This window comes from Polypterus senegalus, chromosome 6 (assembly GCF_016835505.1).
Source record: "Polypterus senegalus isolate Bchr_013 chromosome 6, ASM1683550v1, whole genome shotgun sequence".
Classification (NCBI taxonomy): Eukaryota; Metazoa; Chordata; class Cladistia; order Polypteriformes; family Polypteridae; genus Polypterus; species Polypterus senegalus.
Window position 1 is genome coordinate 191,687,601 of NC_053159.1, and position 16,883 is coordinate 191,704,483.

At 43.4% G+C, this 16,883-nt stretch overlaps 1 protein-coding gene across 1 annotated transcript in view; it reads left to right on the plus strand.

Annotated features, from left to right (window-relative positions):
- Positions 1 to 10,869, plus strand: part of col5a2a (collagen, type V, alpha 2a) — a 138,848-nt gene extending 127,979 nt beyond the window's left edge. Inside the window, exons 46-54 of the mRNA XM_039757778.1 lie at positions 2,727 to 2,834; positions 2,921 to 2,974; positions 4,751 to 4,858; positions 4,937 to 4,990; positions 5,077 to 5,184; positions 5,297 to 5,603; positions 7,450 to 7,637; positions 7,727 to 7,969; positions 10,290 to 10,869. Of these exons, the coding sequence (XP_039613712.1) occupies positions 2,727 to 2,834; positions 2,921 to 2,974; positions 4,751 to 4,858; positions 4,937 to 4,990; positions 5,077 to 5,184; positions 5,297 to 5,603; positions 7,450 to 7,637; positions 7,727 to 7,969; positions 10,290 to 10,436 (1,317 nt within the window). The 3' untranslated portion in view covers positions 10,437 to 10,869. The remainder of the gene's footprint in view (positions 1 to 2,726; positions 2,835 to 2,920; positions 2,975 to 4,750; positions 4,859 to 4,936; positions 4,991 to 5,076; positions 5,185 to 5,296; positions 5,604 to 7,449; positions 7,638 to 7,726; positions 7,970 to 10,289) is intronic.
- Positions 10,870 to 16,883: the final 6,014 nt, after the last annotated feature.

Here is a 16,883-nt window from a genome sequence, read left to right on the forward strand (position 1 = left end):
TCATCAGAACTGGCCGATGTTAAGAGTGGTGACCAGCAGGAGGCAGTGTGGGTGCCGCTGCTATTTTTAATATCTATAAATGATTTAGATAGGAATATAAGGAACAAGCTGATTAAGTTTGCAGATGATACCAAGATAGGTGGATTAGCAGATAATTTGGAATCCGTTCTATCATCACAGAAGGACTTGGACAGCAAACAGGCTTGGGCAGATTTGTGGCAAATGAAATTTAATGTCAGTAAATGTAAAGAATTACACACAGGAAGTAAAAACATGAGGTTTGAATACACAATGGGCGGTCGGAAAATCGAGAGTCCATCTTATTAGAAGGATTAAGGAATCATAGTGGACTCTAAGCTATCAACTGCCCGACAGTGTTCAGAAGTCATTAAGAAGGGTTACAGAATGTCAGGTTATATAGCGCCTTGATGTGTGGAGTACAAGTCACAGGAGGGTCTGCTCAGCTTTATAACACACTGGTGAGGCCTCATCTGGAGTCCTGTGTGCAGTTTGGGTCTCCAGGCTACAAAGAGGACATAACAGCACAAGAGAAGGTCCAGAGAAGAGCAACTAGGCTGATTCAGGACTACAGGGGATGAGTGATGAGGAAAGATTAAAAGAGCTGAGCCTTTACAGTTTAAGCAAAAGAAGATTAAGTTGAGACCTGAGTGAAGTGTTTAAAATGATGAAGGGAATTAGTGTAGTGGATCGAGACGGTGACTTTAAAATGAGTTCATCAAGAACACAGGGACGCAGTTGGAAACTTGTGAAGGAGAAATTACACACTACCAAGTAGTGTGGTAGACAATAAGACGTTAGGGACTTTCAAAACTCGATTTGATATTTTTTTGGAAGAAATAAGTGGACAAGACTGGCGAGGTTTGTTGGGCTGAATGGCCTGTCCTCATCCAGAGTGTTCTAATGTTCTAACTATGTAGGAGACCACCTTCTCTTTCTGTTTCTTGTATCACCAATACTTCTCGCAAAGTTCTCTTATAGCGCTCTGTGCAGGGCACTATGCAGTTCTTATTGTGAATGCCTCTCTGAGTGGAGTTTGTATGTTCTCACATTATCTGGGTGTGTTTTCCTTACCACTTCCCAAAGACATGTAGGTTGATTAATTGACACCTCTACATTGGCCCAGTGAAGGACTGCCATCCCCTCCAGTGTTGGTTCCCACCCAAAAGACTCCAACCCCTGTTAAATGTATTGGATAATATAATGATGGACAGTTTGTGTATATTCAGGGTACTGACCCTTACAGTAGGGTTGCACAATATACTGGTACTGAAAAAGTACCAAAAAAACCCATTTTTAAAACAAGGGTAGTAGCATTTCAGGAATTCCAGTACCCGAAGTAAACAGCAGTTCTGAAAGGCCTTGTGCTCAGCTCTTTGTTCTCCCACTTTCTAACCCGCCATGGACTCTGAGAGGGACAAACCCTCCCCTACCCCTTTCTGCGCAGTATATCATAGTTTCTTAAACTATGGGTAAGGACTCAAAATGGGTCACGGGGTTGTCACTTTTTGGGTCATGCAGGCTCGTAACACCCCGTTGTATACAATGGGTGACGGGTGAGTACAAATTGTGAAGCTGTCTCTTGATGGGTCGCTTCAGGCAATTTAAGCAATCAACATTACTCAACGATTCGCAGCAATTCTTCAATAAAGGTTTAAGGAACACCGCACTAGAGCAATGATTCTTCAACTATGGGCTTGAAAATGTTTATGATGGGTCGCCACATTATTGTATAGTAAAATTAAAAAAGTTCATCCAAGTGTGAATTCTGTGCTGTGTGACATGCCTGCCGCTGTTTATCCTGCTTTGTATTGCTGCAGTTTGTGAAACAATGCCATTCACGCATCACAGAGAGCTTTCATTTCCATGGCACAAGAATATAAACGTTTTCCTCAACTCCCATCTCACAGCCACATTCAGGCTGAGAAGACGGACAGCAAAGTCTCGTATTAGAAAGGGTTAGAGACAGACGAGCTGCTGAGGTGAAGCGACTGTGGCACTGGATTGACAAACATTTTCCGACACTGCGAGAATAAAAGAGATGCTTTCCAAGATGCTTCTTGTGCTGCTTACCTGTATTCATATAAACTGCATTTTGTAAAGTAGGAATGCTGTATACGTGCGCTTTGTGATAAATCCCGTGGCTGGCAACATTAATGTCAATGTCAATTTATTTATATAGAACATTTAAAACAAAATAGGAATGCTGTGGCCAAAGTGCTTTAAAGAAAACATACAAATAACATAAATAACAAATAGAAATAAAATATATGAACATAAATAAAATAAATAACAAACAGAAGTAATGTTACTGGTGTCCATCTGGGACTGGGATGTTCAAAGGTCTCATGAGGACCAGGACTTGTCCAAATGGACTATCAAAGCATTGCTCAGCTCCATTTCAGCCTTCTGGGCCATCTGATTGGAGAATGGAACCACTTTTATTGACCACATATATTGTATTTATCATTTTTAAATTGAGGAGCTGTTTGATGGGACAGCAATTTGCTGGAAATTAGAGGCCACATGAACTTTATTAAGGCTGCTATTAAAAAAAAATCACAGGGTGCCAGCTTTGCTTTCTCTCAACATTCTGCCTTGACCTGTCTTTAATGTGTATATCGCCTTTCATGATTCTCACAACAATATCAATATCAATTATGATGTGGCAGCACCAATTATTAACATTTCGTTTTTCATGTTTCTAGGGAGATCGTGGGGATTTGGGACCATCAGGCCTGCCAGGTACTCCTGGCGCCCCTGGATCCCCAGGTCCCGTCGGACCCACTGGTGAACCCGGCCGTAGAGGTGACCCTGTAAGTACTGTGCTGTGAAATAGTGGGTCATTGTTCTTGTTGGGGGTGCTTTGAGGGCTAAAGGCTTTGTTTTATATTTTTTCTAGGGTTCTCGGGGACCAATGGGCCCACCCGGTACGGCAGGAAAGCGAGGCCTACTCGTAAGTTCACATCCCAATTTTTATGATTGTATGTGGTCACAAAGCTCAAGCTGAGGTAGGCCTGATAAACAAAATCAGGTCTAGATATCTGAGCCAGAACAAGTGGCCTCACTTCTCTGAAGCAGCCTAGCTCCTAACTCAAACTGCAGGCTTAAGGCCTATGAAGGCCCAGTGGTACGGGGCAAAGGCTTTAAAGTCAACAGATACTGACAAAAGGAGAGAGGAGGGAAAAGCGTAGAAACCTCTGGCTCATGCAAATAGCACAAAGTTCATTAAATTTAAAGATTTATTAAGAATTCTGAACACCTCACAAAAGAAATGTGAAAGAGAACAAATCAAATCCAAAACCCCCCAAAAGGTACCTTTAAACAGAAGCTGAAAGTCCTAGGAGTCTAACAATAAATGGAAGATCAAAAACCAAACAACAAGAGAGCAACTCAGTGCCAATAGAGCCGTTTCATGGGCTGGTCCTTCTGAAATGGCATTGGGGAAGAGGCCTAGCGCTGCAGCTATGGACCCCACCAGGTGAGAGGGAACACAGGGTCCATAATTTAAAGCAATACAGAGCCTACTTGTTATAAGGGTACACTGAAGGAACCCGAGTATTATTATGACCATCAAACAGTGATAAAAGCATGGCCAGAGGTAGACTGATTTGAATAATAAATAAATCAATACCAGAAGCAAACTTTGATCCTTAGCGCAATGAGAGAAGTCACAAAATCAACTGGATTGTTCAAGCAAATTACAGAAAAAAGCCCGATATAAACCCGTGAAGTAGTTCTCTCGTGAAAAGCAGACAGACAGTGGATTTTATTTATATATAGACATGAGAGACATGTTAACTACAAGCTTCCCAATTATCTTTTTCACATTTTTCCTGCAAGCATATTGACACTGGTCTTATGTAAATTATCCTAAAATAAAAATACACTAAAATAAAAACACACACATTAAATATTATGAGTTGTATTTAACAAACTGGGGGCGGCACTGTGGTGTAGTGGCAGTGCCACTGTCTCATGACAAGGATGGCAGGGTTCACATCCTGAGTGCACCCAGCATGGAGTTTGCATGTTCTCCCCATGTCTGCGTGGGTTTCCTCCCACAGTCCAAAGACATGCAGGTTAAGTGGTTATGAAATGTGTAGTTTGTCCAGAACACACACGATGTACCTCTGACTCCATGGGCCCAAAGGCTGTGGTCAGAATTTTTCTGTGGGCTTGGGCCACTCAGACCAGTCCTGCCTGGTGGTTGCTTTTCACCTATTTGAGATCTGAAAGTTCTCAGGTGATACTTAGTCATTGTGAAAAAACTGGCCCTACAATTTTGTGTGAAAATATGGACTGGCATCCACCAGTCAGCCTACGTAATGCAGGCCAGCTGTACAAGGGCATGTGGTCAGCTTGTTTAGAATTAGGTGGTCTAGGGTAACCCTCCATTTGAGGAGAGAGCAGCACCGTAGCAGTGCCACCCTCCTGGCACCCTGAGGACCATCTAAGAATAGATCTGGAAGAGTAATAGGGCACACTAGATGGCATCTCGTTTGAAGAAGTGCAAGCCAATGGGGAGGCCTACAGCCTAAGCAGCTCAGGACTTGATGGACTTCCTCCTGACCGTGTCTCAAGTGGACCACACACTGATCATAATGAGACCTCACAGCTCAACTCCCTTCAGACATTAAAACACTTTATGTCCCAGGAAAGCCAACACAATGTTTGAAGTCCTGGTCAGGAGTCCACTTTCATTATACTTACCTCCTTATTTCCACAACAGGGTCCTCAAGGTCCCAGGGGTGACAAAGGAGACCATGGTGAACAAGGAGAAAGGGGCCAGAAGGGCCACCGAGGGTACACTGGACTGCAAGGCCTCCCCGGCCCTCCCGTAAGTAGCAATATCAGCCACTCATGTTCTCGGCTTCTTGACCAGCTCAGCACTAAACTCTTCCATTTCTATGTATAGGGTAGCACTGGTCAGCAAGGTGCTCCTGGAATCACTGGACCGTATGGTCCAAGGGTAAGTTCTTAGTTTGCATTTTCAGTCTAAGAGGATTTCCTCATTTTTTCATTCTTAAAAACCTTCTTTGATGCAATTTGTTTCAGGGTCCACCAGGTCCAGTTGGCCCACCGGGCAAGGAAGGACATATTGGAAATCCTGGGCCAATGGGGCCTCCGGGCACACGGGGAATAAGCGGAGATGTAGGCCCAGAGGTAAGTGGCATCGAAAGTAGAGGCTAGCAGTTGAGTGCTGAGGAATTGTAAATCCCCTTGTAAGACACAGGGTCACATGTAGATCTGATGGTGAATCTGCTCTCATTCTCAGGGTCCACCAGGTGATGAAGGACCACCCGGGCCTCCAGGTCCTCCCGGCCCACCCACTGCTGCTTTGGATGACTTTATGGGACCTCAAGACTATGACGTTGGGCCTCCACCACCCCCAGAGTTTAGTGAGGATGAGGCACTTCCCAACAGCAATAAATCCGAACCCCTAAAGGCTGACCCTGGAGTACATGCCACCCTTAAGGCCCTGAGCAGCCAGATTGACACCATGCGCAGCCCCGATGGGACCAAGAAGAACCCGGCGAGAACATGCGATGACCTAAAGCAATGCTATCCTTTGAAAAAGAGCGGTAAGGGCAGCGTCCTGCTCATAGTGACCTAGTGGCACCAAATGTCTTCTGGTATCTTCTTGGTGGTCCTAACTAATGGATATCGAGGTTCAGGATGAGTTATGATAAATGATCAAAAGACAGCAGAACTGAGGTCCACAACAACAACATGTATTTATATAGCACATTTTCATGCAAAAAGTAGCTCTAAAGTGCTTTACATACTGAAGAAAAGAAAAATAAAAGACAAAATAAGAAATTAAAATAAGACAACATTAGTTAATATAGAAAAGGAGTAAGATCCGATGGGCAAGGTGGACAGAAAAAACAGAAAAAAACTCCAGACGGCTGGAGAAAAAAAATAAAATCTGCAGGGGTTCCAGGCCACAGGACCGCCCAGTCCCCTCTGGGCATTCTACCTAACATAAACATAAATGTCCATTTAGTAGTGTCGTCTCTCCGCTCACAAGATAGGCCCTGGTCACTCCATTTCTCCTGATGACCACTAGGCCACATTCTTAGATCTGCCACCTCATTCCTTTACATGCTCAATCATGGTGTCTGCTATCTTACACTCGAGGAGAGGAGAGGACAGCAGTGTTTTAATATCTGCATCAGTGAGCTTTATTTGTCCACCTCTCATAAATGTGGACTCCACTTATGAGTCACAAGTACCTAGTTTGTAAAATGCAGGTTTGTGATTGATGAGCCTATAAGTGACACGTCTTCAAAAGGCCAGGGTGACAGAAGAATAAGGCTAAACCACATGATCCATTACCTGACCATCCAGGCCACTTGCCTCCATTGTACCACCGCAGTGCTGTAAATAAAAATTTTAGGCTTAAAGGACCACGTGCCACATTCTAAATTTCCACTGTGGTTTTGTCTTTCAGTTTTCAGGATTTCCACCAGCACTTTAGTTGGGCTGGCTGCATTGCTTATCCTCTTCATCTTTTTTTCCGTGCATTTGCAGCCTCCACTTTCTAAAAACGCACAGCTCAGTCTTTAAGGACCCTCGTCATCCTGGTCATTCTCCTCATTCCCCATCTTCTCCATGTATTCCTCCCAGATATCCTTAATTCTAGTATATCAGTTCAGACGTGCCTTTCAGAATGTTTGAACAGTTCACACCTGCTACAATCCTTTCTTTGACTGCTTTATTTGTGATCTTAAACACAGATCTTTCCTTCCTCCTTTTGCAGGTCACATGTCCAAACTTCCATCTCTTAGCCTCCCAACTTCTTTTCTAGTGTTTCTCTTCACTTCTTTATAGATGGCCTGTCACCTTCTGTCACTTCGTATCTACTTTTTCTCATATGGCATCTCTACCTCAGTATTCCACCACCATATTTCTTTGAGTAACACTGGTCCCTTTGCCCACCTACAGACAGCTGTTCTCATACCTTCTTCATCGCTGGCCTTTCACACCTCATGCTTCTTCATTTGCTTTTAGAGCATTAGAAAAATTGGCATGAGGACAGGCCATTAGGCCCAGCAAAGCCATTCATCGTATTCACCAAGATTGTCCAAAATAACCTCAAGTCAAGATTTGAAGGTCTCTAAAGTCCACCACACTACTTGGTAATGTACAGTATTCCTTGTGCCCGTATCTCTGCAAATGAAGAAAAAAGGTCTAACATTTGTGCACAATCTGCTTTTACTATCCAACATCTCAGCAGAATTCCCCCTCACTCTCTCATCCTTCAGCCTCCAGACCTTCAGCCAGATCCCTAAACGTTATATCAGAATGACCTTTGAATTGCAACCTGCTTGAGCTTGTTCATCCCATAGGGCCGCCATTGAAGAAGGGGCTGAATGAGACTTAGGCTGATGTTTAATGTCTCCATGTCTTCCTCTGTTCACACAGGAGAGTATTGGATTGATCCCAACCAAGGCTGTGCAGAGGATGCCGTCAAAGTCTACTGCAACATGGACACCGGCGAGACGTGCATTTCGGCAAACCCTTCCAGCATCCCACGCAAGACCTGGTGGGGTGCTAAGGCTGCAGATGCCAAGCCAATATGGTTTGCGGCCAACATGAATGGTGGCTCTCAGGTAAGAGTTGGCTTCAGGACATGAGGCGGTCTATGATTCAGTCTGCAGCTTCCATCTAACTCAGTTTTCTTGTCTTCTTCAAATGGAAGTTCCGCTATGGCAGTGCTGACCAGTCCTCTAACACCATCACCGTCCAAATGACCTTCCTGCGACTGCTGTCTAAGGAGGCCTCTCAGAACATCACATACCACTGCAAAAACAGCGTGGGCTACCTGGACGACAAAACAGGGACACTCAAGAAGGCCGTGGTCCTGAAGGCAGCCAATGACTTGGAGCTGAAGGCTGAAGGGAACAGCCGCTTCCGGTACACGGTCCTGGAGGACAGCTGCTCTGTAAGTACAAACATACGGGGGGTGTACAGTAAGGGTCTCAAACGCCATTGGGATACTCGTCATAGATGTGGGGCTTTTGACATGAGGAATTTAGTAGTTAATGTATTTTTTTTATTAACTTATTTAATTATCACTCCATTCATTTTTTCATGAGTGTATTCACTGATTTATTTTATTTTTTTCATTTAATTTATTTGGGGAGGAATTGCTACCTCAAGTAGAGGAGTTTAAGTATCTTAGTGTCTTGTTTACGAGTGAGGGAACAAGGGAGTGAAAGCTTAGCAGGTCATGTCAGCCGTCAAGTGAACGTTGTACCAGTCAGTTGTGGTGAAGAGTGCACTGAGCCAAAGGGCAAAGATCTCGATTTCCTGGTTCGATCTACGTTCCAGCCATCACCAATGGCCACAAGCTTTGATTAGTGAACGAAAAAAGTAGATTACAGATACAAGAGGTGGAAATGAGCTTCTTCCGTAAGGTGTCTAGGCGCAAACTTTAAGACTGGACGAGGAGAACAAACATTTTGGAGGTACTCAAAGTCGAGCTGCTGCTGCCCACTTGAGGTGGTTCAGGAAGCTGGTTAGGATGTCATCTAGACGCCTCCCTGCACAGAGCTTTCGGACATATCCATACCAGGACGGGCCCTCGGGGCAGATCTAGGACCACTTGATAAAGTGGGCTTCGCTATCCCCCAGAAGAGTTGTTGGAGGAGATGGTGGTGGTCTGGATATCTTTGCTTAGACTGCTGTCCCTGTGACCCAAACCAGATAAGAGGTAGAAAATAGATGGAATTTGTTTCTTTTGATCCTTATCATTAATGTTTTTATACCTACAGTTGTAGCGGTCCGGTGCCACTAAGATTCACACCGTCAAGAAGACGGTGATTTATTTATTTTGATGGTGGAGACCCCAGGGACGCTCCCGGCCTTGGCGCGACCCGCACACACTCACAGAGACAAAATAATACACACTGGAATCAAACAACAATTAAAGAATATAATGAAATTAAAAGAAAACAATACCACCCCTGCGCCCCTACGGCGATATTACATCAAACACATAAACACAAACAACCCCACACAGCAAAGTGCATGAAAAACAGCACCGGATGTAATGAAATGATGACGAATGTAAGTCCAGAGATCTGTATGTTGAAGGGAATGAAAAGACAGTCCTACCGGCAGTCCCTGAAAATGGTGGATGGTTCAGGAGCAGGAATGCCATGACCCTACTATCAGTCCTCAGCACACAGGTAGAGACCCCAACAACGAAACAATCCAGGACACAACGACTAACTACGTCTTAATCAACAGAAGGCAGTCTGACAGGAACACGGAATACAACAAAAAATAACTCTCTTTGGACGCCTGCCCTCCCTTTAAGAGCCACTCTGACCACCTGTGACCCCAACAGCCCCTGCAGGGACTGCTGGGAGATGCAGTTTTAACTAGCAGTAGCACTGCTACACAGTTTCTTTTGTAGTTTTTTTTTATTGTGTGTGTAACTACGTTTTCGTTACTTGTCATTTGGCTTAGAAAAAAATGAACACTCTTCAGAATTGCTATGATTTGCTTTCATTTTAAATTCTATTTTTATGGTTCTTCACCTTACTTTTAATTCTCTGGTCTCTACCTGCTGTGTTTTAAGGCTCACAATCCAGTCCTTATATTTAGTTTTACGATTAACGGTGTTTTGAAGGTAAATTATCTCTGCTTATTTAAAAAAAAAAAAAAAACAACGTCATCATTTCCCATGATTCTATTTGGTGTCACTTTTGCTCCTGCGACTTTTCATACATTCAGGCTAAGTGCTGTTAAAAGTGCACTTTTAAGATCTAATATTTTGAATATGCGGCAGCATTGTACTAACTGTCCACAGATCCAGATTCCTGTGCCCACTTCGTGCCCATGTGGAGTTTGAACCTTCTTCCCTTATCTTTGGGTAGTCAGTTTTCTTGCCACATCCCAAAAGACATCGCCGTTGACTTATCTGCGATTCCAGATTGTCCCCGTCTGTGTGTGTGTGTGTGTGTGTGTGTGTGTCTGTCAGCAGCTTTTGACTAAAAGGGGCAGAGTTTTACTGCGTACCTCCTACTTGTGTTGAGGGCTTCACTGCCCATGTATTTGGCTTCAGGTTTTTTTTTTTTCTTTTGCCATTTTCTACCCCTTTCTTTACAAAAATATTCCTGCCTTGTCCGTTGTGGGTTTAGAACATGTAAGAAAGCACTGAACACAAGGAGCAACATGGAGGCTAAAGCCCAGCCAGCACCTACCGTATTCGAAGTGCCCAGACTAACATCGTCCCTCAATGCTTCCCTTTGCAGAAAGCCAGTGCCACCTGGGGCAAGACGGTCATCGAATACCGGACCCAGAAGACAGCGCGCCTGCCTCTTATGGACATCGCTCCCGTGGACATCGGTGGGTCGGAGCAGGAGTTCGGCCTGGACGTGGGGCCCGTTTGCTTCTTATAAAAAGGCAGGACGGACACTGAAGGGGAGGACCAGAGACTCGTGAAGTGACGGCGGAGCGCGCCAGCGCTGTACATAGGGCAGCCGGGGACCCTGCCCCTTCCCACCCGCAGCAGATATTTATTGTGCCTTTTGAACCTTCTCACCGCTGCGGAGAGCTCACCTTCAAGGGCGGAGGACCCCTGAGCTGCCGACTGCTATCCTCTTGTTTTAGATTTTTTTTTTTTTGTTTTCATTTTTATTTCGTTTTTTGGATTTTATTTTTTTTTCTTTAAATTGGTGCTATCAGGAAATCCTCATCCATTTCCAATGTGTCGTAGATTTCATTGTTCCTTGTTTTAGGAAATCAGGAATTGTTTCTGAGGTCATGCGATTGCATGCAAAAATAAAAAAAAGACGATAAAAACTGTATTAAAATCTAATCATAAAGAAAAGCGATAAATTGTATATTTATGTATAAAACCTGCGGCTGCTTACTTTTTCTTTCCCCACTTCATTCCACCAAGAAAAGTAGAAAACAAAAATGACCAGGGTGGCCTACCCAGGCTAGTCATCCTGATTGGAGTCGTTTTCTACTTCAGTCGAAGTTGTTTACCGTATAAAATCATTTGTTACGTTTTATTGCCATTTTTTTCTTGCCACAATGTTGGTGACATCTGTGTCACCTCTTCTTCTTTTTTACTTTCTCGTATACGAAGTATAGGGAAAATATTGGAATCCTCCAAAAATTCGATGTTGAGATTTTGATGAATCTCAACGTTTTAGACCGTCCCGAGTCTGAAAATACCATTTTTTAGAATTACGTCTGTGTCTGTGTCAACACGATGATAACCTGAGTACACTTTCACTTGTATGCAAAATTTGGTTGACCTAAGTATCGGGTACAAAACGTACATTTCTATCACCTTTGGACTATTTCTGCTAACCTGAAGTGGTCCTTTACCTTTTATTCATGCAGCTGCAGAGTCTGATTTACTCAACTTTACTTTTATAATAATTGTTCAATATATTATTCATTTGATTTGTTTTGTTGTCGATGGTGCTTTAATGTACATAATATAAAAATATAATCATTGGCTTGTGGTTTGCTACTCAAATATCCATCCCCATATCCGAGTGTACGGGAAAGTCGAGGGGAGAGCAGTCCCGATTATTTTTATTGTGGATGCCACGGATTTGTATTTCGTATTGTGGGCACAGCCATTTATGTTTTAGTAGCAACACCCCGATTCCAGTCATGTGACGTGACGTGGTACTTGACGGCGTCTTCAATGGGCGACTATCAAAGAAAGTTTCATAGCAGGTTCTGTGCCCCAGTTTTAACCAAATGATTAAAAAAAAGACAAAAAACTTCCAAAGACCTGTTCTTTAGCAGAAAGAAATCCAACTTAGCAAAGGTTTAGACGTTGCTCTGATTTTTGACTTTGATTCTCGTTTCGCATGTTATGGCGGATTTTTTCTTTATCGCTCCATTTTTTTTTTTACTATCTCGACCTTTTGCTCGATCCTGACAGCAACTCCACATTCTCCTACTTTCAAACATGTTTGCTGTCTCCCAGTTTTTATTTTTCATGTAGTTCTTCCGTACCCACCCTCGGTGCTTCAGCTCTCATGCATGTTCATAAAAGTCGATACAACGGAAAAGTATTTTCTGCTGCATACACAACGTTTATTAGGGCAGCTGCAGTGGGAAGCTCTGTTAGACCCTGAAATGGGGCTGCATCATGGAATTTATTTTTCCCTTCTCACCTCTACGTATGCCTGACCTCACACTAACACTCCGTATAAATGCGGCTAACCACGACATTGAAATTTTAAATTACCGAAGTTGTGAGGCCAAAAGACATTGTTCACCCCCATTTATGTTCATCGGTATCTTTTTTACTGAGAAATGTTTGGTTCCAAAAACACCATAAATTGTTGCCAAACCCTTAGAAAGTTGTCTTCTTTTCTTTCCAACCCCCCCAAAGACACTTTTTAGGTAGCTTCACGATTGCAAAATCACATGCAAAAGGAATTTCAACATCAATTTTGCAAAACCTGTATGTGAAATGAAATTTGACTCACTCACGATTAATGTGGACTCGTGATAAGTGAAACTATTTGTGTGAAATGGAATTTGCGGGAGTTGGTCTTGTTCGTTGTGAGAGGTGGATGTCTGAGATGTGGATCCATTGGCAGTGCCGGTATTTAGCCATTTTTTTTCTATATATTCGCGATTCCTGTGTTCAATTAACCAGAAGGAATCGATTACAAGTGCAGTATATTAAAAACACGAGCAGGAAACCAAAGGGTCAGAAAGAGAAGGAAAAGGTAGCTGAAGATTTATTATAGTCTAAGCCAGCTTCAAGTTCACGACTGAACTGGTAGAGTCAGCTGAATGATTCAATCAGCCAGGACTTCATGATGCTTCATCCACAGCAAATTTAGGGACAAACTGGAAACTGAGGGGGTCAATGAGAATTTGCAGCTTTTGAGTGGCACATCTGAACCAAGTAGGAACTACCAGTAACACCCCCTGTCAGTGATACGAAACTCCGACAGTGAAATGGAATTTGCAAAACAAATCGTGTTTTTTGCCACAATTACCATTAGCACACATTGTTTTCTTTTCATCTCCAATCTTCTTTCTCTGGGGTACAGACACTAAATTTATTCTGGAAAGGGGGTACATAGGTAGACAAGACCTTGGCCAGAGTATGCAGCCATCATTTTGTATCTTTGCTAATTTTTGTGATTATTATATTTCATTTTTTCTGGAATTGATTTATTGTTTCCTTTTGAGGTGACTCGCTATCTTTAAAAGGACTGCTTGCCTTTCACTTTCTACTTTTATTTAGATTCTGGATTTGTTCTTTCGTATATTCATTGTGATTTGTAAATCTGCACTGCCATCTTGTTTTCTTACTTGATGCCACTGTTCTGAGCTTCATTTGCCATGATGTGACCACCCATTGATTGGGCTCGTGCCTCAGTAGTCACGTCACGTGGTATCATTGGCACAATCCTGGAGTTGCAGCTCCCTGCTTGTCCAAATTTGTGGATGAGCTCTATAAACAGACCTCTTGCTTTCCAGTTAGCTTGATCTTCAGGAACGTGCTGGGCTTTGGTGTTTTAATTCTTTAGAAATATTTTTGGTGTTGACCTCAGCGGTCTTCTGGTAAGCGTTTTGTCCTTCATCACCTGGTTCTATTCTTGAACCACCCCCATGGCTGACCACCTCAGCTCGGCTTACGAAGCTGGGAAATTGAGCACAGGTGATGTTACCTTTGACTTCAAATGGCCGGGTTAAGGAGGAACAGGCAGGAAATTCATGACGTAGATGAGAGTTCAGGTAGTCACAGGGAAAGGAGCCATAGACGATCATGAGGGCGGCCGAGGAAGGAGACAGTGGAATAACTCTAGCGAGTAACATTCCAGCTGATAAAACTTCAAAACCCCCTGAATAAAATTAATTTGAGTGAGTTTTGTGTTGAGAACAATTGTGGCTTTACTCCAAATTTTTATTTAGGTTTCCCTTTTGACGTTTCAAATTCTTTTTTTTTTTTGAGCCTTTGCTGTTGTTTCTCGACTTGATGTTATTAGGACTGATGAGCTTTGTTGGGCTGAATGGCCCATTCTCGTCCAGATGGCTCAAATTTTTACTTTGCAATGGACAAGTCACCCAAAGAGTGGAAGGACTGGGGAAGGCAGCTACTTTGGGACACTGCCTCCCCCAGGACGCTAGATGACAGCTCCCCTGGCCTGTAGTGGTCCCCCCGGCTTCCCTCAGGGCACCATGGGACATGGAGTTCATTTGTACAGCCCTTCTGGGTACCGTGGGTTGCCACAAAGGGAGGCTGTAAGACAAGGATGGGAGGTGAAGAGTTCACCTGGCCCAGAACTACTAGAAGGTCATGGAAGCCCAGAAATACTTCTGGGCTGATTAAAGAGCTCAAATTATCTGTGGGACCTGAACGTGGACGTGCTGGCAGGTCACATGGACGGAAGAGTAGAAGCACTGCCAGGTCAAGAACTATATAAAAAGGACTAAGGAACACCTCCCAGTGAGTGTTGTCTACTACCTCCCTCTACCCGGCCACATCTACTCACTGGGCAAGGGTTCCGGCTGTCCATGACAACCTAAATGCATCAAAGTTCTCACCTCGTGACAGACACAGCTGAGATAGCTTACATCCAAATGGCTTAATTTATACACATTTATTGGTGTTTTTGAACATGTTAGAGCTGAAGCTGTCCTTCAAACCAGTTGGATTGTGTTTTGACTGTTTTCATTAAACATCTTTGCACATTCGTCCTTTCATGACTGGAGGCTCTCTCGAACCGTGCGATCGTAGAATTCTCCTCAGGAATCACATCTCTGCTGATTCCAATCACGTTTTCACCATTTTGACGACAGTCCACCTATCTCTGCCATTGAGAGATGATGACCAGATGTTGCCTTTTATTAGAAAGATCATAGTCCGTCTGCTAATTGACTTTGTGGTCGTTGAAATCTTCTCTAAGCTTCGAATTTTGTTTTTTGTAATCCTTATCCTGCAGTTAACTTCCTTTATTGGAGACTGGAAGACTCCTCCGCTTGCTCAGACTTTTCACCGTCATGTTGAAGATCGGAGTATCTTCTGATTTTGAGAAGGCCATGCAGAAGGTCCTCTGCTAGTTAATCATCTGGCCTTTGTTTGCTCACTTTCAGTTTCCACAACAGCAAGAAACCCCTGAAGTGTCGTTACAGAGTGTGCAGCGATTGCGGGATCATCGGCATACTGTGAATATTACTGACGTTCACACCGCTAACTCTAATGCCTTCGTAATCATCTCTAAATAAAGCAAGAAGCAATCCGGGGACAAGTTAGAGCCTTGGTGTACTCCACGTTCGATTTCTTCCCACTCGCCGATTGTTCCATCATTACGTTTGTCTGCTCGCTGATCCCAAAACAGAGTCGTAATTAACTCTCTTTCCTAGTCAGTACCTCTACTAGCACTTCGGATTGAACTTTGGAAATTCAGTGATGTGAAAGCATTTCACAGACATGGAAATCACCAGATTACCACGGGATGTTTCACACCCTAACAACGCAAAAGTTTGCAGAATTTGAACAAAGATAATTGAATAATAACAGTGGGGTTACGTTTCCTTTATTGTTACGTTAACACCATAGCCATTTTCCCCCAAACTGCAAAAAATTGCTGATTTTCAGTTACCTCATATACTCAAGTATAAGGCAAAAAATCGATCATAAAATCAGACCCCGACTTATACGTCCATTCAAAAATTAACATCTTCTTCCCTCCTCCAATCTCTAACCAGTTTCTCAGGCACATCAAATGTTGTTGCAACAGCATAGTTGCCAATTTCTTTCGCCTGTTCAATGAATTTTAATTTAAAACCAGCTTCATATTTTCTTCTGATCGAATGATCCATCGTAGATAAGGGACACTCTTACAATGAAGGTGTATGAGGGCACTAAATAGTGCAAATGTCGCTTCGGAATAGTGCGGATATCACCGTGTGCTGACAGAAGCACAATACATTAGAAGAAAAAGGCCCATGTAACTGCCTCAGGTGGGCGTTAACAGATCATAATCTCTTGGACCAATAGTGTTAGTTTTACACATTCCACTTGTATGGCTGACATTATAAAATACCGCAAATTATACGGTAAAATCAAGTCCTGACCTATCCACAGGAGAACTTCAAAGCGAGTATACACGGTACGTCAGAGGCTGGAGCACCAGGACTTTTGCCCTCCAGACTTTGACTTTTCTTTCTGTACATTCAGACCACACCTGATGAGCAGCACTCCAGCTAACGCAGGGAGACGGAGACACAGACGGAACGTCTGGACCGCGACAGGACTGTATGCAGAAAAAAACCCGTTAATGAAGTATGAAATTATCATTTGCACTGCAACTGGTTTTTGCTGCTGCCATTGTGGTTTTGAGACGGCACGGTAAGCGAAACAAACGTACGCCCGGCCATTCCTAGCATGGAATCTGTCCGTGCCGCGGAGCTGCTGCTCACAGATGTGGTAGACAGAAGGCCGCCATGCTGACCTGTTGCCGCCGTCTGCTATGGTTGATCTTTCTTTGATCCTCAAGGGCGTAAGCTGCCTTTTATTTCATTGGGTGTGGACATCAGCCATTTGTTTTTTATTTCCTCCTGCAAACTATGAAGTAAGCTCTCAGTGATTAAACTTCCTATTGAGATGTTCACATTCTGCCATATTCTCACCGTCCTGTTGCTCCTTGTTGTCGTCACGCCGGGTGTAAGACAGACGGCACCCATTTAATTTGCATACCGTGGGTGTTCAGGAAGTGAGTGCAAGGCTTTAGCGGAGTTATGGTATGTTACGTTTATTAGACCCAAATACAACACGAGTCTTCAATAAAGGATACCGAAAAATGGTCTCCTCTGTGATGTGAGGAGTTGAAATGAGCCTTTCCCGAAAC